Below are 25878 nucleotides of genomic sequence, written 5' to 3'. Positions count from 1 at the left end.
TCCCAGCCATCCAGCCCACCGCTTCTCCAGGGTTTGCTTGGCTTCAGCTACACAGGCCTGCAACCTTTAGCCAGCACCCACTCCCTCCCCTGCCCCCAGCCTCTGATTACTTTCAGTTATCCTCCCCTCCTCTCTGGCTCAGGGAACATAAGTGTCTCCAGCCCACAGACACAGTGGGGAGTCCTGTAGTCACAGATGCCCTGGGCTTACCTGCCCTGGCAACTACCTGTGCATTAGCAAGAACACTGCCTTTCTGCTGTGCTGGCAAATGCAGTGCTGTCCTCCACAGGTTATGAAGGGGGCAGCTTGACGAAAATCCTGAAGGACATTGAGCAGAGCCCCTTGGTGATGCTGGACCGCTGGCATCTGGAAGTCATCCCCAGAGAGGAAGTGGAAAACGGGGACCAGGTCCCATACAGCATCATGAACAACTATTTCTCCATTGGTGTGGTGAGTTGGTCAAAGATCACCTTTCTGCATGGAAGAGAAACGCCCAGGAAGGGTTCCAGCCTTCTGTTGTCCCCTCTGGGTCCCTAGTGTCTACCTGTCTTACCTGCCCCCCAGCCCTGACTTGGGTCCAAGCATTCTGAAACTTGGCCTGAGTGTGGACACCCTGATTGCACCCCCACTTTATTCCCCATCTCTTGTTTAGGGAGTAAATTCTTTCCTCTGTCATTTTAACTAACACAGGAAAAGACTGAAAATTTTTCTAAAGACATATTTACTCCTTCTGCAATTTGTAGCAGTCATAGAAAAGCAACACCAAGAAATAACCAGGGGACAAGGTTGGTAGGAAACTCTCACATGAGCTTCAGGAACTGGGAATTCTGATCCTCAAAGGAGGACCAAGTGGTCCCAAGCTGCCTTGGCTGGCTTAGCACCCAGATTTCCTTCTCTCCTATTCTCTCTTCTCTCAATCCCATTCCACTCACTCCATGTGCTTCATAAACCTCTAGTGGCGTCTCCTCCCAGCTGACCCCTTAGGCTGAATGCTGTGAGCCTCCTTGATGCTCCCACAGCCCTTATGCTCACCCCATTCATGCACACTCTGCATTATATTGAAGGAATTGGTTTAATGTACTTATCTGGTGCCCCCCACCGCCATGCACACACATACACTCCCGCAGTGCAAGGACAGCACTCTGTTCCTTTTTCATCCACTAGCCCCAGCACATCTAGTATAGCTCAGCTTCTGGTCCAGAGAGGATTGGGGTGGGCACTGCTTCCCAGGCTGCTGTGAACAGGATTGGAACAGGAGGGGACAGATCAATCATTTCTATAAATCAAGCTGGGGGTTGGGAGGGGGTGGGGGTACAACAAAGACACTAGTATTTACTTTTTTTAAGAATGACAGAATTGGTCAGGCGCGGTAGCTCACGCCTGTAATCCCAGCACTTTGGGAGGCTGAGGCGGGCAGATTGCCTGAGGCCAGGAGTTCGAGACGAGCCTGGCCAACATGGTGAAACCCCATCTCTACTAAAAATGCAAAAATTAGCCAGGCATGGTGGTGGGCACCTGTAATCCCAGCTGCTCAGGAGGCTGAGGTAGGATAATTGCTTGAACCTGGGAGGCAGAGGTTGCAGTGAGCCGAGTTCACACCATTGCACTCCAACCTGGACAACAGAGCGAGACTCTGTCTAAAAAAAAAAAAAAAAAAAAAAGAATGACAGTATTATTGAACTATTTGTTCTTTTTTTCAACAAATATTTATCAAATTTTTTCCCTAAACTTTTATTTTAAGTTCAGGGGTACATGTGCAGGATGTGCAGGTCTGTTATGTGGGTAAGCGTGTGCCATGGTGGTTTGCTGCACACATCATCCCATCACCTAGGTACTAAGCCCAGCATCCATTAGCTGTTTCTTCCTGATGCTCTCCCTCCCCCCACATCCCCACAGGCACCAGTGTGTGTTGGTTTCCCCCTTGTGTCCATGTGTTCTCATTGTTCAGCTCCCACTTACAAGTGAGAACAGACACTAGTGTTTATTGAGTACCTGTGTGCTCTCCACAGTGCTAGGCTGTACATATTCCAGTCCTCACAGTAGTCCTGCAGGTATCATTATCCCGCTTATCTCACTCTACAGATGAGGCTTCGAGACCCTTGACTCGCATGGTGGTGCCTTGCTCTGGAGCCTGATTCTCTCCCCTCTGTTCCCCTGTCCTTGGAGTTGTGCTGCCCAGTTTCACATGCGTATGAAATCCCCCAGACCAATCCTCTGCCCCAGACTCTGTGATACCTGCGTTCCTCAACCATCCTCAGCTGTGTTTCTTTTGAAATTTTGGTATCTTAATTTTTTTTAAAGGAAAGAGAAGGAGAAATGATAGGTGGCTTGAGGGGATAGCAAGTTTAAGTAAAGGGTGTTGTTTTGTTTTGTTTTGTTTTGTTTTGTTTCATTTTGTTTTGTTTTTGAGACGAGTCTCACTCTGTCACCCAGGCTGGAGTGCAATGGCACCATCTCGGCTCACTGCAACCTCTGCCTCCCGGGTTCAAGCAATTCTCCCGCCTCAGGAGTTGGGGTTACAAGCGTGCATCACCACATCCAGCTAATTTTTGTATTTTTAGTAGAGACGGGGTTTCACCGCGTTGGCCAGGCTGGTCTGAAACTCCTGACCTCAAACGATCCACCTGCCTCAGCCTCCCAAAGTGCTGGGATTACCGGCGTGAGCTACCGCGCCCAGCCTAGGTTTTATTTTTTTAATAAGAAGACTAAATAGAGAACCATGAGAGAAGAAAGGATTACAAATAATAACACCTTATATTTACAGAAGGATTTAAAATTTACCATATTCACAGATATATTCTGAAGGGCATTATTATCTCTATTTTATGAGTAAGAAAACAGAGACTCAGATTAAGGGATTTGTCTTCATTTTCTGACTCCTAATCGAGTGCTCTTTTTCTATTACTAAAGCAGAAGAGGGAAGCATTGCTGGGCCCATGATCAGGTTCTGAGAGGGTGGAGGTGGTGGACTGGGAGCAAGTTTAGGTGTTCGTATGCCCCAATGTGATTCATCCCACTGGATCCCCGGCCTCAGCTGAGGGGAATCTTTCCCTAGACCTCTTCCAGGTGCCCCCTCCAGTGACCCATGCAGATGCCCTCCCTCCTCTTAGTGCTCAAAAGGCCCCTCTCCTTTTTGGACCGGCTGCTCAGGCTCCATTTCCCCCAGCAGGAACATGTGCAGCCTTCAGCTCCTGCAAATTAGACATGACTGACAGGTCCGGGGTTCTGGAGCGTGGGCTTCCCATCATTACAGTTAAAAAAAACTCATATGTCTTTTTCCTGTAGTAACCAGAACATAACTTGCTAACATTTATTGAGTACCTACTGCACACCAGACATAGTTTCCCTGCCAGTGGATGCAGGCATTATCCATTTGTATTTTGTAAGAAGGAACCATAGCTTAGAGAGGTACAGAAACAAGTTCAGGCTGGTGAGTGGCAGAGCTTGGAATCATAATAGTTGAACTCTAGAGCCAACTAAGCTGTGGACCGCTGAGCTTTGTGCCTCCTTGAAGCCCCCTCCGTCTTCATGTTGCCAAATGTAACACGGTTTGAGAGAGGGGAATCTCAAAATTTAGTTGTGGTGGCTCACCACCACCTCTTATCAGAAATGTAAATTCCACCCCCACAACAGATGCTGATTCATATTCCAACCCAGTAGGTCTGGGCGAGGTCCGGGAACTGGCATTTTTAACAAGCCCCTGAGATCATTCTGATGCAAATGGTCCTGACCAAGTTCTCAGGGAGTGAAGACAACCTACTAGAGCAGGGAAGAATGGTCAAAGGAAGTGGTTCTTCACTGGCATGGAAGCCAGAACTGAAATAAATGGAGAGGGAAGCAAGGAAGGAGGGGAAAACTAGCCCCTCTAAGCAACGGGCTGGAAGCCAGAGCTGAGGAGCAAGACTGGCAGAGCTGCCTGGGAACTTCTAGACAGCAGGTTACAGCACAGCTGCCTGCAGAAGCTTCAGCCCCACCACTTCCCTTTCTAACACACCCGGCTCTGGCTGACAAAAGCATGGTTCCCCACACCTCCCTGTCTCAACACAGTGCCCTGTATAAGATGGTCCTCCTTAGTATCTGCTGACCAAATGGATGAACACGAAGAGGAATGGACAGCCTTCCCTCAACTAAATAGCCAGGCCCTAAACCCAAGAGCCAAGACTATTCAGTAATCATGGTTTTAATTTATTCTAGCAAAAAAGCAGGAAAAGAGGAAGGGAGGGAGGGAGGGAGGGAGGAAGGAAGGAAGGAAGGAATGAAGGAAGGAAGGAAGGAATGAAGGAAGGAAAGAAGGAAGGCCTGCTGGCTGGCTAATTAATTGTCCCTGAGGAAACACATATAAACAGATTCTCCATCACTCTCAGTGGTCAAGATAAGTTACCTACCTTGGGCTGACTTATAATAATCCAATCTATTCATCTTTCCAATTATGAACAACTTCACAATATCTTTCTCATAATTTTTTTCATACACCTTTAGCTTATCCATGTTTAATATTATATTGCAGAAGAATGAGAAACCAGGGCTGTTCTCATCTCATTGGTGTGCCCTTGGCTTTCTCGCAATAAAATGTTTGCAGGGTTTGTATGCTCGCTCTTTAAAAGTTGAAAAGAGAAATTCTTGAGAAAACAAGTAACCAACACGCAACCCTAACAGAGTCTGGGGCTGACATTTGCAGAAGGTCTTGCTCCCTATTTGACTTCCCAAACTTTGTAAGAGAAGCAGGTATGTAAACCAAGGAAGTTTTACTTCCTTATGATGATCAAATAGAGGCAGACTCCATTGGCAAAGAGAGCCCTGCCAAGGTCTTTGCCTCTTTTGAAGGACCTAGAATATCTTATGATATCAAACATCTGTTGCTTTGTATTTATAAAGATGATGACAATGACCTCTGAGACAGTGCCCTTGGGTGCTGTGGGTAGAATTTTCTCTGATGAGTTTACTGAGACCCGTTGATGCCAACAGAACCCATTTAATAGCTGAGGGAATAAATAAGGCAGGGTCTCCTGGCCTCTCCAGGGAGTGACTGTGCCCTCATGCTACGACAGCCCCATCCACACATCAGTTTCTCACCAGTGAGAAGCTAAGATCGTTGGCCTTATCAGTCCTTCTAACTGATAATATCTACTGGCAGGAGATTTTAAACACAGTCATTCAGGATGCCACTTCCTCTGACTTCTCTGGCCTGCTCCTCCCTGTTCTTTATTTTTAGATTAGCAGAAAATGTCAGGATGGCCAGGTATCAGTGACAGGAAGTTTGGGACTACAAAATAATTCCCAAGGTATGTGTAACTCTGAACTCCTCACAAGCTCTGCTTTCATGAGCCTTAACAGGACGGGTGAACAGCTAATCCCTTGATACGGTGAAATCTATTTCTGATGCTAGGGGAGCCCAGGGGCCAAGGAGAGGTCACAGTGCTCACCCTGACCCACGCACCGTTTTCCACCTTGCAGATCGTTCCTAGCTATCACCAGACAAGCTTCCCACCATGATAAGCGTCCTACACATAGGGAATTTCTCAACAAGACATAATTTTTCCCGCAGATTCTTGGATTCTGCTGGCCCCAGGTTCTTGTTTGTCACCTGTGAGATCCATGAAGATACTAATACAGTGGGACTCCCCAGAGGGACATGGACAAGGCTCTATACCCTTTTCCATTCCCCAATCTCCCATAATTTTCAGAACAACCCAAATTGCAAATAATCTGTCTTATGGTCTCCTTTCCATCTTTTTATCTCCATAAATTGCCAAAGTGACTTAGACCTGTGTTATCCAATGTAATAGCCATCAGCCACATGTGGTATGACATGCTTGAAATGGGGCTTGTCTTAATTAAGATGTCAAGTGAGCTGTAAGTATAAAATATACAATACATTTCAAAAATGTGATAGAAAAAAATTTAATGTCTCAATAATTGTTCTATTAATTCCATGTGATGATAATATTCAAGGCTTATTGGGTTAATGAAAATATATTATTAAAATTAATTTCAGGCCGGGTGTGGTGGCTCACACCTGTAATCCCAGCACTTTAGGAGGCTGAGGCGGGTGGATCACCTGAGGTCAGGAGTTTGAGACCAGCCTGGCCAATGTGGTGAAACCCCGTCTCTACTAAAAGTATGAAAATTAGCTGGGCATGGTGGCAGGCACCAGTAGTCCCAGCTACTCGGGAGGCTGAGGCAGGAGAACCACTTGAACCCAGGAGTCAGAGCTTGCAGTGAGCTGAGATCATGCCACGGCACTCCAACCTGGGCAACGGAGTGAGACTCCATCTCAAAAAAATAAAAAATTTAAAAATTTTAACTTCATCTGTTTTGTTTTTGTTTTGTTTTGTTTTGTTTTTTACTTTTTTACGTGGCTATTAGAAAATGTTAAGTTACATTTACTGGTGTAGCTTACTCTGTATTTCTGTTGGATAGCACTGGCCTAGACAATCCAATATCTCAGAGTCCAAATGACTGATGCATGTACTTGGAAGGGGCCCAAATTTCTTTGTCCACCCATGTGCTTGGAGTTGTAGTTCAGGAAAGAGGCCCTATGTCCATACCTTCCACCACCTCCTCTTCACCCCACACCTGAAACAAAAGACCTCAGAGAGTAAGGCTGTGAGAAATGCTATCATCACTTCCATGGATTTGTAATTCCTGTCTCCTGCCTTCAGAACAGAAGTCTCGCTTTGCCTTAATTACCATCAAGAAAGGGTTTATGCCTCAATAACCAAGAAAGGGTTTGAACAATGGTAGCCCTGGTTTCCCAAATTTAAATGAAGTCACTACCGATTGTAAATATGCTCAGGTCGTTGCCTGACATAGAAGCTCCAGAGAGTGAAAGTGAATCTCGACTCTCTTTTGAATCCCCAGGTAGAGAAACGTGGTCAAAGTCTTTACCCTCATTGCCTTTTTAAGACTTAGAAAAGGAGCTGCTCTACTCTCCCTTGCTACTTTGTGTATTTGCCAAGGGATTACATTGTCAAATTAGGGACCACGTGCTTCACTAATAATGTTTTAAAGGCTGGTCTTTGTAAAAAGCATCTTTGCAAAACCTAGTTATGGAAAAACCAAGGACAACCAGAACTGCATGGAAGGAGGGGGCCTGTACACGTATCCCGGAGAATAAAAAAGCTAGGAGTCAGTCAGCAGTATTGGGGGTAGGGGATAGTGAAGTACAAATTGTGCCAGCCAACATGTGATTGCTTTTTTCTTCCCCCCCCCTTTTTTTTTCCTGACAGAAGAAAATTAGTGCTTCAAAGGAATAGAAGTAGATGGAATATTTTCTTGAATTTTAGAGAAGCATTTGACAAATGTCATATGAATCTTATTGAGGGTGTTCACTGAAATTTGCTCAGAGAGTGGGAGGTCGGCACAGTCTGGGAGCATGAAGTGCTGCTGCCCAGGGAAGCAGTGCAGGCTGGACAGGCCTCGGGGACAGAGGCCTCCCTGGGGTCCGCACATCTCACCCGTGCACCCATGGGGGTGCCTCTCCAAGACCTTAAACTCTTAATCTATCTTAAACTAAAAAATAAATTGGCCAGGCATGGTGGCTCACGCCTGTAATCTCAGCACTTTGGGAGGCCAAGTTGGGCAGATCATCTGAGGCCAGGAGTTTGAGACCAGCCTGGCCAACATGGTGAAACACTGTCTCTACTAAAAATACAAAAAATAAGCCAGACGTGGTGGCGGGCGCCTGTAATCCCAGCTACTCATGAGGCTGAAGTGGAAGAATCTCTGGAACCCGGGAGGTGAAGGTTGCAGTGAGCCAAGATTGTGCCACTGCACTCCAGCTTGAGTGACAGAGTGAGACTCTATCTCAAAAAAAAAAAAAGCTAAAGTTTAAATTTTAAACTCTCAAAACATCATTTTAGCAAAGAATGTTTGCCAATCACAAAACCCATCTTCTCCTCTTGCCCTGCCATCTTGCAGATGTGGACTGCTGGACTCCTGTGCCAGGTGCACCTCACCACACAGAGTTCATGCTCAAAAAGCTTCTTCATAGAACTATACCTCTTGATGCTTAAAAACACACACAGAGGCCAGGCTCAGTGGCTCACATTTATAGTCCCCGTACTTTGGGAGACCGAGGCGGGCAGATCACCTGAGGTTCGAGACCAGCCTGGCCAACGTGGTAAAGCCCCTTCTCTACTAAAAACACAAAAATTAGCCGGGTGTGGTGGTGGGCACCTGCAATCCCAGCTACTCAGGAGGCTGAGCCAGAAGAATTGCCTGAACCTGGGAGGCAGAGGTTGCAGTGAGACGAGATCATGCCATTGCACTCCAGCCTGGGCGACAAGAGCAAAACTCCATCTCAAAAAAAAAAAAAAAAATTAAAAAAAAACACACACAGAAATTTTCATATAAGAAATAGAACTAATATGCATTTGATGAAAATTCACTGCAAGGAATTTCAGGTGTCTTGTAGCCATGTATTCCAGTAAATGGATTTCTATATTTTTCGTTGCAAAACAAATCTAGTCAGCTCCCTGGTTTCTGTGTCACCCCCCATCTCCTGCTCAATTAGCCTGTTTATTTCTGAAGCCCAGCACCTGCACCCAAAGTACCAGTATGGGGCCTGAGCGGTGAAGGGGCATTACACATTCTTCTGCTGGAAAATGAGACCATTGTCGAGGGTGGAACACCGAGTTTGAGGAGGAAAGACGCGTTCCGTTTCAGGTTTGAGGCTTAGGGTTGGCTCTAGAGATTGACACTTTGGAGCTATCATCATTCAGATGCTGGTAACAGCCACGAGAACTCACGAGATGGCCACGGTGTGGAGTGGGGGCTCCACACCCAGGGTTAGGGAGTCGTGGTCAGAGGATGGAGAGCCCAGGAGCACAGTGCATGACAGCCATCCTAACCGTGAGTGCTGGAGTGCAGGGGGCCGCTAGTGTGGCAAAGGATGTGCTAATAGGAAGGCAGTGTCCACATGTTGTAGTCATGACTCTTATTGACCTTGGAGGGAGTCCTTCGAGTGAAGTGATCAAGAAGCAGAAGCCAGAGTTTAATTTTCTTTTATTATCTACTAAGCATGTTATCCAATGCCACTAATTATTTCTATTGGTGTGGATGGTTAAGACTTAATATCTAATAGCATCTACCAATATCAGGTTTCTGGTTTTGACAATATCCTATAGTTATATAAAATGTTATCATTGGGGGAAGCTGAGTGAAAGGGACCTAGGAACTCTATGCTATTTTTGCGACTGAATTGTGAGTCAAAATATTCCACAATAAAAACTATTTTAAAAAGAACTAATATGGAAAGTCATTTCCAGAGATTCATGCTCAGCCCCAGACACAGGCTCCTGATCTCTAACTGCTCACAGACTCTCAGTATCCCCAAAGGGCAAAGGCTTTCCCCTTCACTCACCCCTGAACTATCTGTTCTCGGCAGGCCCGGGCTAGAGTGAAACAGCAAGGACTCCAGAGTCAACTGGCATAGGGTGTAAGAGTATTGGTGGTGCTAGCTCATCCCCTTGGAGGCGGTGTTGAGCCTCTGTTGGCTCCGCGGATGTGACCTGGAGCCCCACCATGCGATAGATAGAGTCCCAGGGTTGGCATGACTCAGCGAGGGCATGCATGCGTCCCTTCCCTCCACACTGCACTGTCATGACCACTCACCAAGGATCCGCTTTGTCTCTTTCACTTTCAGGACGCTTCCATTGCACACAGATTCCATGTGATGAGAGAGAAACATCCTGAAAAATTCAACAGCAGGTAAGCTGCAGGCCTGGCTGCACTGCCACCCACCCAGTGTGGCCCTGGCGGAACAGAGGCCTTTCACCTGCTCTCTGGAAATGTTCCCAGCCAGGGCCGCCAGGGACTTGGCCTTCCTGCCACTTGCCGGAAGGAGGGTTTCCATTTCCAAGAAAAAAAAATGTCAGAAACTTGGCGCAGGCTAACTGCCTGTCCTCTCCCAAAGGATCTGTGCAGAGGGAAGGGCTGGGGGGCAGGAGGTGGGTATGAAGGGCCTGCTTTTGCAGGGGAGGAGGTGGGAGGGCGTCTGCCCTTGTCTAACTGGAACTCCCATCCTGAGTCTTTGCTGCTTCGTAGTACAGCGCCTCCAACCCCAGCCCCTCATGATTCTTTTGGGGAAGAGCAGGGAGGCTGGAAGAGACCCTAGCTTCTGTCAGTCTCAAATGGGAGGAGGTGGCAGCTCCGGGGCTTGGACCAGGAGGACCAGAAGGGCGTCTCATTTGCCTCCCCCGACAGCAGAGGGCAGCAGCAGAGAGGTACCTGCAAAGGCTGGCGACCCGGAACCCACTAAGTTCCAGCCTCAGCCTGGGCACTCTGTGAAGTCACCAAGTTAGGTTCAAAAATGAAAGGAAAGAGGAAACCAGATCATTTGCAAGCGAAAACAAACCCTTCTTCCTTGTAGGAGGAAATTTGTCAGAACTCAGTTGTGACTGACATATAGCTACCCCTTTCTCCCTCCTTTCTTCTTTGTCTGTTTCTTCTCATTAGTTAATTTTCATTCTTTCTTTCTTTTTCTTTGTTGTACCATTTCAAGATGACCACTATTTCAGACACTGTTCCCACCCCAACCCTAGGTAGGTTGGGAGGAGGATGGATAATGATTTGGACTTTGTCTTTGAACCTGAAGGTGTTGACTTTTATTTAGCCCACAGAATTGTCTTTTTATTTATTTATTTATTTATTTATTTATTTATTTTTGAGATGGAATCTCACTCTGTCACCCAGGCCAGAGTGCAGTGGCGTGATCTTGTCTCACTGCAACCTCCTCCCAGGTTCAAGCGATCCTCCTGCCTCAGCCTCCTGAGTAGCTTGGACTACAGGCGTGCACCATCATGCCTGGCTAACTTTTGTATTTTTAGTAGAGATGGGGTTTCACTATGTTGGCCAGGCTGGTCTCGAACTCCTGACGTCAAGTGACCCGTCCTCCTCGGCCTCCCAGAGTGCTGGGATTGCAAGCAAGAATTGTCTTTAAAAGAGAGGTTAGAGTGTTCACTGAAGACATTCATTTAAAGCCCAGTACCCATCATTTTCGGCACTTGCCATTTTCATTCCTACTCTTTGTCCTAACCCCACAGCCTGAGAGGTCAACCAAAAAGAAGGAGGTCTTTATAGAGGTCAGAAACTGAACACTATAGCTTCAGGAAGAGCGATCTGTGGGATCTGATGGCAGCTGAACGAACCTTTTAGGAAGTGCATCCTGCCACAGCATCTTCTTGCTCTCACACACACAGACTATACACACTCACTGCACACTAGGAACACGTGTACTTCCAGCCCCTGATACTGTAGTCACTAACTTACAGTTCAGGTGATCTCCTCTAACAGTCTTTTGCACTCCCAGATACACACAAACCACTTTTTTAAAAAGTACTCCACTTCAACCTATTCCTCAGACTTTTAAGGTCCTCTTTTCACACAAGTATCTTTTTTTATTTTTTTTCATGGAGTCTCGCTCTGTTGCTCAGCCTGGAGTGCAGTGGCGCAATCTCAGCTCACTGCGACCTCCACCTCCTGGGTTCAAGCGATTCTTCCATCTCAGCCTCCCAAGTAGCTGGGATTACAGGCACCCACTACCACACCCGGCTGATTTTTGTATTTTTAGTAGACACAGTGTTTCACCATGTTGGCCAGGCTGGTCTCGAACTCCTGACCTCAAGTGATCCGCCCACCTCAGGCTCCCAAAGTGCTGGGATTACAGACTTGAGGCACTGCACCTGGCCTCACACAAGTATCCTCATACGTACTCATGCACATGTGCCATATGCTTGTGAAAGCCACGGGCTCTGTTCATTCATTCATCCATTCATTCAACAGATCTTTTGAAAACATAATTCACACCAGACACTGTTCTACAGGCATTTTGGACAGACCCATTTAGGGGACTCACAGCCTGGTGCTGGAAACAGGCTGGAAAGCAGATGTGCAGAGTTGTTTGTGTTAAGTGATGTGACTGGAGGTGACGTATGGAAGCAAAAACCAAGGACATGAAATGTGGCATGGAGGGTTTTCCAATGACAGAGATGCCTGAACAAAGACACAGAAAAAGAGGAGGGCAACACAGGGGGAAGGAAGCAAATGTACGAAAAGATATGAAGGAGTGAGAGGGTACAGTATACTTCTGGAAGAGCAAGATGTTCAGTGTGATCAGTTGTATGGTCTCGGCAGAGGAAAGAAACCAAACCTCTGTAATTCCCAGAAAGCAAGGAAGCAGAGGGAGGGAGAAATTTCTCCATATGCCAAAAATCAATAGGCAGGCCAACATATGACATAAATAGAGCAATCATCCATCACCCACATGATTAAGTACAATTAGAAAGACACATCCGTCAGGAAAAAAAAAAAAAAAAAAAAAGATTGTAGTGTGCATTTTAATGCAAAGTATGAACACATTCACTGTGATCTGTAGAACTGTTTTTCCTTCTCCCTTCCGAGATCCCATAAACAATACTACTCTTTGAGGGTAGGTTCTCACCTCACTCTTCACCTTACTGACATCAAGGTAGCATGGATGACATGGTGACAGGCACACGGATTTGCACGTAAACCTGAGTGCTCGCCTAACAAACAAAGACAGAAGGGCTGAGGTAGCACCTATTTCACAAGGTCACCGAACGCTTCCTATGAAGAACTTTGCATACATACTGCTTCTACCCTGCCTATTCGCCCATATCTAAAATACCCAGGAGTGCCCAATTTGTCCACTGAGAGGCAGGCAAGCAGCCATTTTCTTCAGGCTTCCTTATTTAGCATTGGAGATGGTTTTAAATAGGCAGGTGGTTGTTGCCATGGTTACCCCATTACACCAGCGGCTAAACTTAGGAAGGGCCGCAAGGGATAGGAAGAAAGCTTGATACCCAGGATTTGGAAATGTAAACGGTATTATCAAACAAGGCTTATTTTACTCAGCTGAACTTAGGTTCTCCAAAGAGTAGTTACTGCTTGGCTGGAAGCCTTTACCATTACTGCCCAGGCTTGGACTCTCAGGGATAATCTTGAGGTTAAATCTTGGGAGTTGTCATTGCTGTGTTTTGTTCTGTTTTGTTTTGTTTTCAGCAAGGGAGAGTGACTAGTCAGGGCTAGAACACTTACCAGGAAACCGGAATCATTCACATTGCTGATTCCCTTTTCTTGGCTATTCTAACAAGAATTCTTAACCTGGGAACCAAGGGCTTCAGGGGTTTTGAGAACACCTTGAAATTGTTCTAAGGTATTGAATGTATTTTTCTGCAGAGAATGTCCATAACTATCAGAAGATTCTTAAAGGAACCTATACTCCCAAAATGTTTAAAAGTCACAGGTCTGAGGCCTCTTTGAATCCTAAGAGGCATCAAATTATGACTCAAATGTTGGGGTTTCAGGGAATTCTTCCTCCATGGCCTCTCTAGATGGGTTGTTGCCAGGGAAGATAGTTGGTTCCAGAAAACCAAGTTATGTTCCCTGATGGAATAGTTTCGTTAATGGAGCAAGAACCAGAACCGAGGAGGCAGGAATATGAGCCATGTGTGATGGGCAAAAAAGAAAAGGCCTTTAAGGGCAGAGATGGGGTTATTTTTGGCCCTGTCTACCTCCTAGTTATTGATAGGCTGATTATTAATTGCTAATTGAGGAATGTTAGGGAGATTATTGTCTCACTGTTGGCATAAAGAACAAAAGAGAAATTTGATTCAACTGAGATTCTAAAGTGTTTGAAAGTGATCTGGAATAAAGGGCACATAAGACGCGGCCCCTGCCTTCAAGGAAATCATCGTCTAGCAAAAGAAAAGGAAAAATAATGCTCAAGTATTTTTTACAAAATTATTTTAACATACAAGGTGGTTACATTTCATAGGTGATATAGTATACAGGAAGTTGTATAATATATAAGAACTTATTAATGGTCATCTCCCAAACATCATTTGCAAATGGATTGTTTTCTTTTTGGGGGTGTTTTTTTGGTCATGGTTTTTTTTTTTTTTTTAGAAAGAGTCATTCTGTTGCCCGGGCTGGAGTGCAGTGGTGTGATCTCGGCTCACTGCAACCTTTGCCTCTCAGGTTCAGGTGATTTTCCTACCACAGCCTCCTGAGTAGGTGAGATTAAAGGCACGCACCACCAAGCCTGGCTTTTATTCGTATTTTTAGTAGAGATGGTGTTTCACCATGTTAGCAAGCCTGGTCTTGAACTCCTGACCTCAAGTGATTTGCCTGCCTTGGCCTCCCAAAGTGCTGGGATTACAGGCATGAGCCACCACTCCTGGCCAAATTGGTTGTTTTAGGTGTAGCAATAGTGTTAAAGGGGAACCTAACTAAGAACTGTTATCATTTTTTTAGCTCCTCCTAGCAATATTGTTAAAGGGAAAGCTAAGAACTGTTAACATTTTTTTAGCTCCTCCTAGATGCCAAGTGGTGAACTAAGGTCTTTAAATACATTAAATTATTTAAATCACAAAACAACCTTATAAGATAAATATTAGCATTCCCATTTACAGATAAAGGAACTGACGCTGGAAGAAACCAAGTCAACTAACAAAAGTCATGTATTTTTTAGGTAGTGGGGCTAATTTAATTTCTGACCTAGCTCTTCACTCCAGAGTTCAAACTCTGTTTGCTGCAACTGCTGTCTCCCATGGATTTCATTGAGCAAGCACTGATGTATACCAGACACTCTGATAAGTACTTTATACATCATCCCACTCATTGCTCACAATAACATGCAAGGGTAAGTGCTACTGTCCCCATTTTAGAAATGAAGGAACTGAGGCTAAGGAGGATGGAGCTATCATTGGCATCATCTGCCTTTATGGATTGTCTCTGTGGGAAAATGCCTGCTGAGTTCCAAAGGGGAGGAGAACAGGTACACCATCCAGTCACACCTTGTATGGTGTGAGTATTCTCCCTGTTTCCATGTCCACAGCAAGGAGCAGGACTGGCTGGATGATCTGTGTGGCCCAGTGCAAAATTAAAAATGTGAGGCCCCTTCCTCAAAAATGGGACAGCAAAACATTAAACTAAGCACTGAGCCCTCTTAAGTGTGGGGCCCTGGGGTCCACATCTCACACCTATGAGGTGGCCCTGGCAAGGAGAGAGGAATTAATAAAAAGAAGACACATTTGCCAGTAGTCACAGAGTAGGGTGTTTGCAATAAAGTAAAAAGAGTGGAGGAAAGAGGGTTTCAACTTAGGGAGAAGGAGAGGGACTCTCAGTCCCACAAACAGGCAGCAATCAGTACTAGCAGAGGAGCCAAGAATCCTGTCAAAGTCTTCCAGATAGCCAAAAACCAGCCCACCATGAAGTTTCCAGATTAAGTCTCCATGAAGGGTTTTGCATATGAAATCTATACATAAAAGCCACCTAATTCTAATGTCACTGTCAGTGAGTGTCTAGAAAGAGAAGTCTAACTGTGGAATGTTTTCATTGTTGGTTAGAAACTCAGAGTACTTGAGGAATGTGTTATTCTAAACCTGTTGAGTGTATCCACTTGACTATGTATCTCAGCAGTTGAGGCTGAAGCAAGTTATTTCCTGTTAGGCCCTTCAAAGGGACCGAAGCAGTGCTTCATTCCTACTAGAAGCTGACCACCTTTCTCAAAAGCCCTTGACTAATTAACAGGTTCTGAAATATTAGCTTTCTTGGAGCAGGTCCCATGGAGTCACTGATGAGGGGCTCCCCAGAAGCCCTAATGTAGCTTGAGTTTTTAAGAGGTTGGAAATATACCTTGTAGATAACTAAGCACTTAGTAACTATTTATAGAAGAAGGCAGCAGGGTATAGAGTAAGTTGGCATCAAAACTTGGCTTTGCCACTTATTAGCTATGTGACCTTGGGCAAGTTAATTTTCTTAATCCTTTGCTGCCTCTTTTGAAAATCTTGCAATGTTGCTATAAGTATTTAGTGACATAATACCTAAGTTCATAGTACACAGTAGGTTCGCAATAAACATTTGTTGTTGAATATCATTGAATAACAAGCATTGCCTTACATTGACGATAAAGTATTGACAATAAAAGGGTTGTTTTTAATGGAGTGACAAATGGGATTCAGTTGTCATAGAATCAATGCTCCATTGACATGGCCTTTAACCTGAAAAGTTGGAGGACAACTAAAAGTTGGAGGAGACCCCAGCAGTGATGCACTGAATCTGCCCAAATCCTTCTCCTGGGGTGGGAATATGGCACCACTTTGGTTGGTTTGGATTCTACAGGACAGAAGCTCTAGAGGAAATCCCCTTCACTGGCTCCATGGAAGTCCGAGAGGCAGAGGTTGGGGATCTGGACACTAGAGATTCGAAGTCCAGTGCCAAGTCCAGGCTAGCAGGATCAAGGGAGGGGGGTCACAGACCCCAGGTGAAATGGTCTCAGGAGGAACAGGACAGGAGCGAGTAAAGGAGGGTGGCGGGACAGATTCCATGTGCTCCCTGGGTGCTTCTGGCTTTACTAGCAGGGGTCATGGACTGCATGGCAGGTAGGCAAGTGGCCCTGTGGTCAGATGCTGGGGATGTGACTAACCCTCCCTCACGGATACTGCTTTCCCCTCACCCACCAAGTACCTCTCCCCAACCCTGACCTCAGATAAAGACAGAGATGTTCTGTGGGGAACAAAATAGAAACTGACAAAGCTCAAGTCACACAGTTCTGAAAATGAAAGGAAGGGCTTCCTCTCTTGAATACCTGCGGTATGCTCTGCCGTCACAAGCATAAAATATATCATGATTTACATAAGATTTTCTTCTTATATCTAAAAATGAAACCCTTCTAAGTTATTCTTTCCTGGCGCCCTGTGAGGTAGCCCACTATTACAACCCAGATGTGTGACTTTCTCAAGGCATAAAGGTTCAACAGCAGCAAATATAGCAAAGTTAAAAATCCTTGCCATCAAAGTCTTCATTCTGTGCCCTGAATTGGGCTTTGCCTCTCTTCATCTAATATTTGGCACCTCAAAAGAGACCTGCTGTAGGTAGCCAGAGGTCCAGACTGTCTGCACCTGCTTCCCGCAATATAGCAAACTATTTTTCTTAAATATCTGGGATTCAGAAAAGCCCCAAATGAAATTAATTGTGGCATTTTCTATGTTTTTTCTTATTCCTGTAGGTATTTATAAAGAAATGCAAACCTTATGTTTTGTGCTCAAGAACCTTTGATTTTCAAGTCAATTCTGACTTGAGCAACTGACTCAATTACTTGAATGTTTATATACTAAGCCACAAAAATGTTTTGTCTCCCACCCTCCCCACCTCTCTTTGGGAGAGATGCAGAGAGTAAAATGAATGAAATATGGGTTCATGTTTTTTTCATCAGGTGCTCATCATTACACAACTGCAGAAGTCCAGGGTCTTTTGTTGTTGTTGTTGTTGGATTGTTTATAGTTAACTCTTTGATTATTCGCAGAAACAAGGGAGCAACCACGTGGATCATCTAAAGTGGTGGATGATCAAAGATTTTGGGAGTCTGTTATTAATATTTGTATGCAGTTCTCTCTGCCCTAACATTCACAGTATTTTAAATAATATGATGAAATCACATTGACTCTTAACAATCCTTTCATTTTCCTCCTGGGTCCCTAGTCTGCGTGGGAACAGACAGCACAACCTCTCAGACTGTTACACAGCAGCAGCCTGTGGCGTCTCAAGCCTCCCTACAAGGTTACCCACTGGCCAGAACCGTTTCTTTCTGTAGCTTAATGGGCTTTTTCTTCTAGCCCCTGCCAGGCTAGAACAGGAAAGGTCTTATTCATGTCAACAAAGAGTAGAATCAGTTTGTGATCATATCAGAAGGAACTTGAAAGCACGCTATGTTTTCAAGACTATAGGCCAGATAATCCCAAAGTTATCAGTATTTACTGACTGATTGATTTCTAGAAATATTTCCATCAAAGAGCTCAAGATGTAATATGTAATCGGTTCACAAGAGTTGAGGTTAGCACGATAACCTTATGGAAGAAAATCAAAGCACACAAATTCAAAGTAAGGTAGGAACTGGCTGGATCCTAACGTGAGTGTTGACAGTCTGGATGCTTTCCAGAAGGGAGAGGTTGAGAAGGTGCTGGAACTTTAGATGTCTTCGAACAAAAGGCTGAATCTGGAATTGTTTCACCCAAAGAAGAGAAGCCTTAGACAGAAGTGATTATTGGCCTCAAATATTTAAAAGGCTTTTCGTATAAAGCAGGAATGTGTTATTTTGCACAATAAATCAATGAAAAGGTGACTGGAATGCAAGACTGGGTTAAGCCCCAAATAGGACATCAATTCTACCAGTCAGAGCCATCCTCAAGTGCAGTGAGCTATTGGAGAAGGTGATGAGTTTTCATATTTTATGTTCAAGCCCATGCTGGCAATGATTTTGGAAGCAAGTGCCCAGTAGGAAAGGTCCATTGTCAGACAACCTGAATTCAAATCCTGGAGTTCTCATTAACCACTATGTGCGACCTTGACCAAGTTACTCTCCCTAAACCTCAGTCTGCTCACCTGTAAAACTGGGGTATAATATTATGTGAGTTTCCTGTTGTTGCTGTCATGAACTGCCACAAACTTAGTGGCTTAAAACAACACTACTGGCTGCACGTGGTGGCTCACGCCTGTAATCCCAGCACTTTGGGAGGCCGAGGCAGGCGGATCACAAGGTCAGGAGATCGAGACCATCCTGGCTAACACGGTGAAACCCCGTCTCTACTAAAAATACAAAAACAAAATTAGCTGGGCATGGTGGCGGGGGCCTGTAGTCCCAGCTACTCGGGAGGCTGAGGCAGGAGAATGGCATGAACCCAGGAGGCAGAGCTTGCAGTGAGCCAAGATTGCACCACTGTACTCCAGCCTGGGTGACAAAAACAACAACAACAACAACAAAAACAGCACTACTGTATTACAGTTCTGGAGGTTGGAAGTCTGAAATAGGTGTCACCAGGCTAAAATCAAGGTGCCATCAGGGCAACATTCCTTTCTGGAGGGTCTGGGGGAAAAGCTGTTTCCTTGCCTTTTCCAGGCATCACCACTCTTTGGCTCCTGGCCCCCTTGCACTGTTGAAGCCAGCAGTGGCCAGTCGAGTCCTTCTCATACGGCATCCCTCTGACATTCTTTCTCCTGCCTCCCTCTTCCACTTATGAGAACCCTGATTGCACTGAACCCACCCAGATAATTCAGGATCCTCTCCCCATCTCAAGGTCAGTTGACTGGCAACTTAAACTCTATCTGCAACCTTAATTCCCCCTTTGCCCCTTTGCCATGTAACCTAACATACTCACAGGCTCTGGGGATCAGAACGTGGACATCTTCAGGGCATTGTTCCGCCTACTAACCTCATAGGCTTATTTCGAGGATCTAGTGGAACAATGCATTTAAAGTGTTTATTACAGAGTCGGGCACATCAGTGGTAGCTATTATGATTGTTATTAATATTACAAAGACAGATCCTACATCAGATAATAATCATGTTAGATGATTCAGAATCCCTTAAAACTCTGAATTTTGGTGATTCTCTAATATAGGCAGATAAATATCCATTTAATATTAAATAGGGTGTGAGTCATCAATGTAGAAACATGGAATTATTTTTCTCATCATTTATCTTGATTAAAAGTTTTTCTATAAAATATCAATACATTTATTTTTATGTAATTTAATAATACATCATACAGTGTTATTATATAGCACATTGCAATATCATTATAAATAATTTGGAAAGTTCAGAAAAGTTAAAGTAAGAAAAAAAACCAATCACTCATAGTCCCATCGTGGAGAAACACAATATTGCCATTTTGGTGCATTACAGCAGTTAACTTGATAGATATACCTTAAAATATTTGTGATAATGTGTTTTTATAAAGCTATACATACCATTTTTAAAATAATTTTTCTTTATATAAGTCATTCAGGCTCATTGTAAAAGAAATCATATTTTGCATCCCCTCCTCCAAGAAATAAACACTCAGCACTATAACATATTTTCTTTCAGCATTTTAATTGCACAATTTTATTGACTTGAGATCATGCTGTAGACACTAGTTTAAAACATTATTAACATAGTAGCATTTATAGGTTATGAAGGGAAGATGATAGAAAGGAGCTGAATGGAGTGAGTTCATCTGCTGTAGGAGTTTTATTGCCTTTTCCAATTAAAAAGTCCCAATGCTTTTGTTCAGTCATTGAGTGTTTTAAAGATACCATTACCCAAGTCCCTTCACAATTGAAATAACTATTTCATATGTTATGCAGCTCTACTATTGGCAGGGTAAATGAAAACTATTTTATCCTTTCAACATGATTCTGGGTCCTGTCCATAGTTTTGCTGTATCTCAATAGAACCAGTTTGTGTTTTATTTGACCACCAGAGATAGCAAGAGTTGCCGTCTGAACTATGCAGTAGTATCATTTTTGTTTTTATTTTTGTTTTTTTGAAACGGAGTCTCTCTCTGTCACCCAGGCTGGAGTCAGTGGCACAATCTCGGCTCACTGACATGGCCACCTTCAGGGTTCAAGCAATTCTCCTTCCTCAGCCTCCTGAGTAGCTGGGATTACAGGTGCGCACCACCATGCCCAGCTAATTTTTTTGTATTTTTAGTAGAGAGCAGGTTTCACCATGTTGGCCAGGCTGGTCTGAAACTCCTGACCTCAGTTGATCCAACCACCTAGGCTTCCCAAAGTGCTGGGATTACAGGCATGAGCCACCACACCTGGCCTAGTATAGTTTTTAAAGCATGAATAACCATGAGTTCATTTATTAAAGTGTTTAGAAAGGTGGTTTTCCCAATGTAATCAGTCCTGCTCCAACCCATACCAACAATAGTAGCCATCATTTATTGAGAGCTTTCAAGAATCTCATGTACATTATTTTTAACTGGCACAACTCACCAAGTGTATTATTGATCCATCTTACAGATGAGAAAAGTGAGGCTCATAGAGATGATGCAACTTGCTCAAGACCATACTAGTTACTAGGGAAGCTACGATTCACACCTAGGCCTGTCCACTCCACATCTCCTCTTAGCCTGCTGCAATTCCCTGCCTCTCCATGTGCCCAGTTTTGTGCCCCATAACCAAAGATGCACCCAGAAAAAAACTAGAAAAGAGCCATAGATATGATTAAAGGGCCCATGAGAAAACCACAAGTTACCCAAAATCACTTTTCCTGGAGAGAAACAGAGAATGTACTGGGAATGGGCCTCAAGTGTGTGAAGGATTCACAACAGGAAATAGTGACTGCACCTCCTTACTCTTCATCTCAGTTCAGGAAAGAATGAGAGAGGGAAAAAAATGTGCTCTAAAAGTAAAGAATTCTCTTTTGGATGGGATCAGGAATCTTCTGGCCTGGAGACATATTAAAGACTGAAATGAGTTAGTGAGAGTAGTTTTGGAATCTCTTGCAAAGGCTTCCAAAAACAGAGTTGCATTCATCCGGGATGATAAACACACCACCTTCTCTGAGCCCAGCGGTGTACTCATTGCACCCACCAGGTCCCCACCCAGATGGGAGCTTTCTGTCTCCCACTCCACAACTGACCAAGCTGCACAGTTTAATTGCACAATTTTATTTACTTGTGAGACCGCTTGCCTCCTGTGCTCCTCGCTTCCCAATTGGTCCCCAAGATGTTCCATCCTCGGGATTTCCTCAGCCACCCTCTGGCCCATCTCGATGCCCTTCCCACTCAGGCCCACCCTGCCTGCAGCTGCCCATTTGTCTCCCTGGGACACGTTTGTGGTCCTGTTGCTGCCGCACAAGCACCTACTTCCACCACCCCCATACCACGTTACATCCCATGCTTGCATTTAGCGCCCTTTATAACATTCTCCTCTTCAAACTCCAGCCTCACCTTCTTGCTTGCTTGCTCTGTTACTCTCACCTTCCCCACACGGCTGCTCTCATGCCCTCAATCCCTCAACCTAGAAGACATCTCCTCTTGTGACCTAGTCATCACTTGTTTCAAAATGCAGCACAGAATATTCTGAACGAACCTACTTGACCAACCCATTTGGTACTGCACTTTCTCTTAGACTCCATCTCCAATGTTTTGTTGTTGTTGCTTTATTGTTTGTTTGTTTTTGAGACGGAGTCTCGCTCTGTTGCCCAGGCTGGAGTGCAGTGGCGTGATCTCGGCTCACTGCAGCCTCCACCTCCTGGGTTCAAGCAATGCTCCTGCCTCAGCCTCTCAAGTAGCTGGGACAACAGGCGCCCACCACCACACCCGGTTAATTTTTTTATTTTTAGTAGAGACGGGATTTCACCATGTTGGCCAGAATGGTCTTGATCTCCTGACCTCGTGATCCGCCTGCCTCGGCCTCCCAAAGTGCTGGGATTACAGGCGTGAGCCACTGTGCCCAGCCCATATCCAATGTTTTTGACACATTCTGTCCCACTTTGCTGCACCCTCTTTGTCTTCTATAATTCATTGTTTGGGATGCTAAACTACTGTTATGTCTCCAGCTTGTTCATAAGCTTTCTCACTCGGAGAGGAGTCTGACTCTCTTCAGGATCCACTGAACTAAATCCCAAAGGGTGATGCTAAGCATGTTTCTTCATTCAGCCAAAATGAGTTGAGCATCTATTTGTGTTAGCATCATGCTAGATCTGAGAGGAACGATGGAGCACCACAGCCCCTGCTTTTCAGGAGTTCGTGAGTATAGCTAGGAAGGTGAGCACATGCAGAAGTTAATACCAACAATATCAGTGTCCTGGGCTGCCATAACAAAGCACCACAACTGAGTGGTTTAGAACAGCAGGAATGTATTCACTCATAGCTCTAAAAGCTGCATGTCTGGCCTGGTGCAGTGGCTCATGCCTGTAATCCCAGCACTTTGGGAGGCAGAGGCGGGCGGATCACTTGAGGTCAGGTGTTCAAGACCAGCCTGGCCAACATGGTGAAACCCCGTCTCTACTAAAAATACAAAAATTAGCCGGGCATGGTGGCAGGTGGGCACCTGTAATCCCAGCTACTTGGGAGGCTGAGGCATGAGAATCACTTGAACCCGGGAGGCGGAGATTGCAGTGAGCTGAGATTGTGCCACTGCACTCCAGCCTGGGTGACAGAATGAGACTCCGTCTAAAAAAAAAAATGCTACAAGTCTGAAAGATGTCAGCAGGGTTGATTCCTTCCCCAGGCTCTGAGAGAGAATGATTTTCTGTGCCTCTCTCCTTGCTTCCAGAGGTTGCCGCCAGTCTGACATCCTTAGCTTGTAGATGTATCAATCATGCAAATCTTTGCCTCCATCATCACACAGCCTTCTCCCTCTGTCTCTGTGTCTCTGTTCAAATTTTCTTCTTCTTATAAGGACATCAGTCACTGGATTGGACCACCCTAATCCGGTATAATCTCGTTTTAACTTGATTACATCTGCAAAGACCCTGTTTCCAAATAAGGTCACATTCACAGGTACAGAGAGTGAGGACTTCAGCATATCATTTTTGAGGGGGGGACACAATTCAGCCCACAGCATCAGTCTTCCCCCAAACCTTCACACAAGAAGGAAATACAATGTAATATGGTAGCTTTGTTTTCACGAAGGGACGTGAACAATGAGGGTGTTGTGAGAGACTAGGATTAAACTTCAGGAGGAAGGTAATATTTGCGTGAGAGCTGGAGACAGAAATGGAAATTCGCCAAGGAGAGAAGCAACCAGGGACATGCTAGGAGGAGGGAAGCAGTGTGGGAGAAGGGCTGAAGTGTGAGAGGACACTGGACATGAGCGGAGAGGCCGGAGGTTCCCGGGTGGAGTGAAAAGGCGGGGAGAGCAGTTGCAGCAGATCTCGCTGGTCTGCACCAGAGTTTGCATCTTATCCTAGGAGTGGGTGAGTGGATAGTGAGGGTATCCATCAGTAAGTGCTTTTTGAACAGATTAATGAAGGAATGGCTTACCTTTCAAAGTATTTCTGGAGCAAAAATTTCAGGGCTCCTAGAAACACTGGGACTTTAAAATACTGAACCTTGCTGAAGTGTTAGAATAGTACAGACAGAGTGTTAGTCAGAAAGACCCAGAAAAGAGGCAATCCCTGGTGGGAGATGGAAGGAACAGGGGCATCAGGACAGAGAAGGAGCCAGCTCTGCTGCCCTGGAGGAGTCAGTACACATCAGGGCTGGAAAAACTGTGGAAACCAATAACAGAGCTTTCTTACAAACCCTGAGCTTTAAAGCATGCTATTTGGTTGTGAAGTAGAAATCCATATTGAAAAAAAGAATCCACACGTCATTCTCTCTTCCTCACCACCACAATTTCAGATGCCTTCAGGGAGAGGGCAACTTAGGTGGCTTTTAAACTTAGTTTAACATGTCTCTTTGTTTGTTTTTAGCTCCAGAAAACATAATGTCAGAGTTTATTGGCCTTCTATTGTACTTTACTAATTAAAACTTCAGAAAATTGTTGCCCTTTTGCATAAGGCTGTTTTTGGAAAATTATTGCCCTTTTGCATAAGGGTAATTTTGGTGATACAACAGAGTCCATATCTGTATTCAGGGCTGATGTGATTAGCATATTCAGTCATGCATATTTTCTTTAAACTTTTCATAATTGCATGCGTTTTGTTATGAAGAAATTGAAAAACAAGGCGAAACGGTAATAGGTGTTCTCAAAAAAGATTCAAGTGATTAATTTTAACTCCCCATTTAAATCAACATTTACTAAAAAAAAAAGTTGTAATGCACTTATTATTGGGCCAAAGGAAATTTCGAAAGCAAGCTTTCACTGTGTTTATCAGGAAATGCAGTAACTCTCTTCTGTGAAATAAATAAATTATTTCACAGAAACCCTGAACAAATGGCTTTATAACTCTGTTATGCCAGGTCATGTCACCCTCATGTGAAATACAGACACAAATTCCTGAGTTTCATTGCATTCAGCATCAAAAGAACTGAGTTTCAGCCCTTACTCTGCCTCTTACTTACTGTGTGCCATTGGGAAAGTTACTCACTTCTCTGATTCCTAATGTTCTGATGTGTAAAATGGAAATTACAACTGCCTGACAAGGTGCCTGTGAGAATTAGAGTAGATAAACCAATGGATTTGAAGTTTATCAGGTATTGGTATGATGCTATATTGATTACTACAGGGATTTGTAAGGAGAACATGCAGCAGTATATGAGAATCCATTGTAGAATCTCTAATTTAAATGCATGCTGTCATGATTCCTGTCTGTAATAGTAACTTATAGACTCCTAGCTTTGGATGGGACTTTAGATTTCAACCCCCTTCTCAGTGTAAGCATCCCCTCTATAAACGCTCCTCCGAAGGGGGTCATCAAATCTCTACTTTGAAGACTGTAGATCTCTATTATGAAGATTGTAGGAGTGTTTAAATTTGAAGGGGTTAGGAGGTGCTTACCACTTCACATTTTACTAAGAAGGCATTTTCCCAATCTTCTAATGCTCTTCAATGAAAGAGGGGCTCTTCTCACTTCAAGAATGTACTTATACCCTCAAATTACTAACACAGCAGGGACTTACGTAATTGCTGAATATTCATGTTTATTGAACCTACACTTAGATTGAAATTCTTCACTGTCTAGTAACAAGATGTTTTCTATTCTGTTAAATGGAGTGTCCCTTTAATCCTGAAAGTGGGCCGTTTTGGAGAGCATTCCAAACTGCCAATCAAGCCAAGTACCCTACCTTGCCTTTGAACTCAATAAGCTGAAAGTGGGTCTGTAATCTCCAGTTTTGGGTTACCATAGAGTAAGAGGGAGTGAGAAAGTCCTGGGTAAATGAAAACCGCAAACTGTTGATCTCAGTGAAACTTTTATTGGAGCTCTCAAGACAGAGTGTTGTAATCAGTCAGGTTCCCCCTTTCCTCTACTGTACCACCTTGCCCCTGAACTTGGGTGGGGAGAGGGGAAGTGGCTGCTCATAATCACAGTTTCTATGGGTATATGCAGGGTTGGGGTGGAGATAGCACCACAGGATGCCCTCTGATTTGAGCTGACTTTCTGATTCATGGTTTGTACTCATTTCCCCCTCTGGC

The 25878-nt window shown here is 44.5% G+C and overlaps 1 protein-coding gene across 5 annotated transcripts in view; it reads left to right on the top strand.

Annotated features, from left to right (window-relative positions):
• The window catches only part of DGKG (diacylglycerol kinase gamma), a 211493-nt gene that overhangs the window by 108479 nt on the left and 77136 nt on the right, over positions 1-25878 (top strand). For all 5 annotated transcript variants that reach the window (XM_054482407.2, XM_054482406.2, XM_054482405.2 and 2 more), the window contains 2 exons: positions 290-450; positions 9647-9711. In XM_054482407.2, coding sequence (XP_054338382.1) covers positions 290-450; positions 9647-9711 — 226 coding nt within the window. The remainder of the gene's footprint in view (positions 1-289; positions 451-9646; positions 9712-25878) is intronic.

Source organism: Pongo pygmaeus, chromosome 2 (genome assembly GCF_028885625.2).
Source record: "Pongo pygmaeus isolate AG05252 chromosome 2, NHGRI_mPonPyg2-v2.0_pri, whole genome shotgun sequence".
Taxonomy (NCBI): Eukaryota; Metazoa; Chordata; class Mammalia; order Primates; family Hominidae; genus Pongo; species Pongo pygmaeus.
The sequence above is the reverse complement of the archived record's forward strand: the minus strand, read 5'-3'. Positions and strand labels throughout refer to the sequence as shown.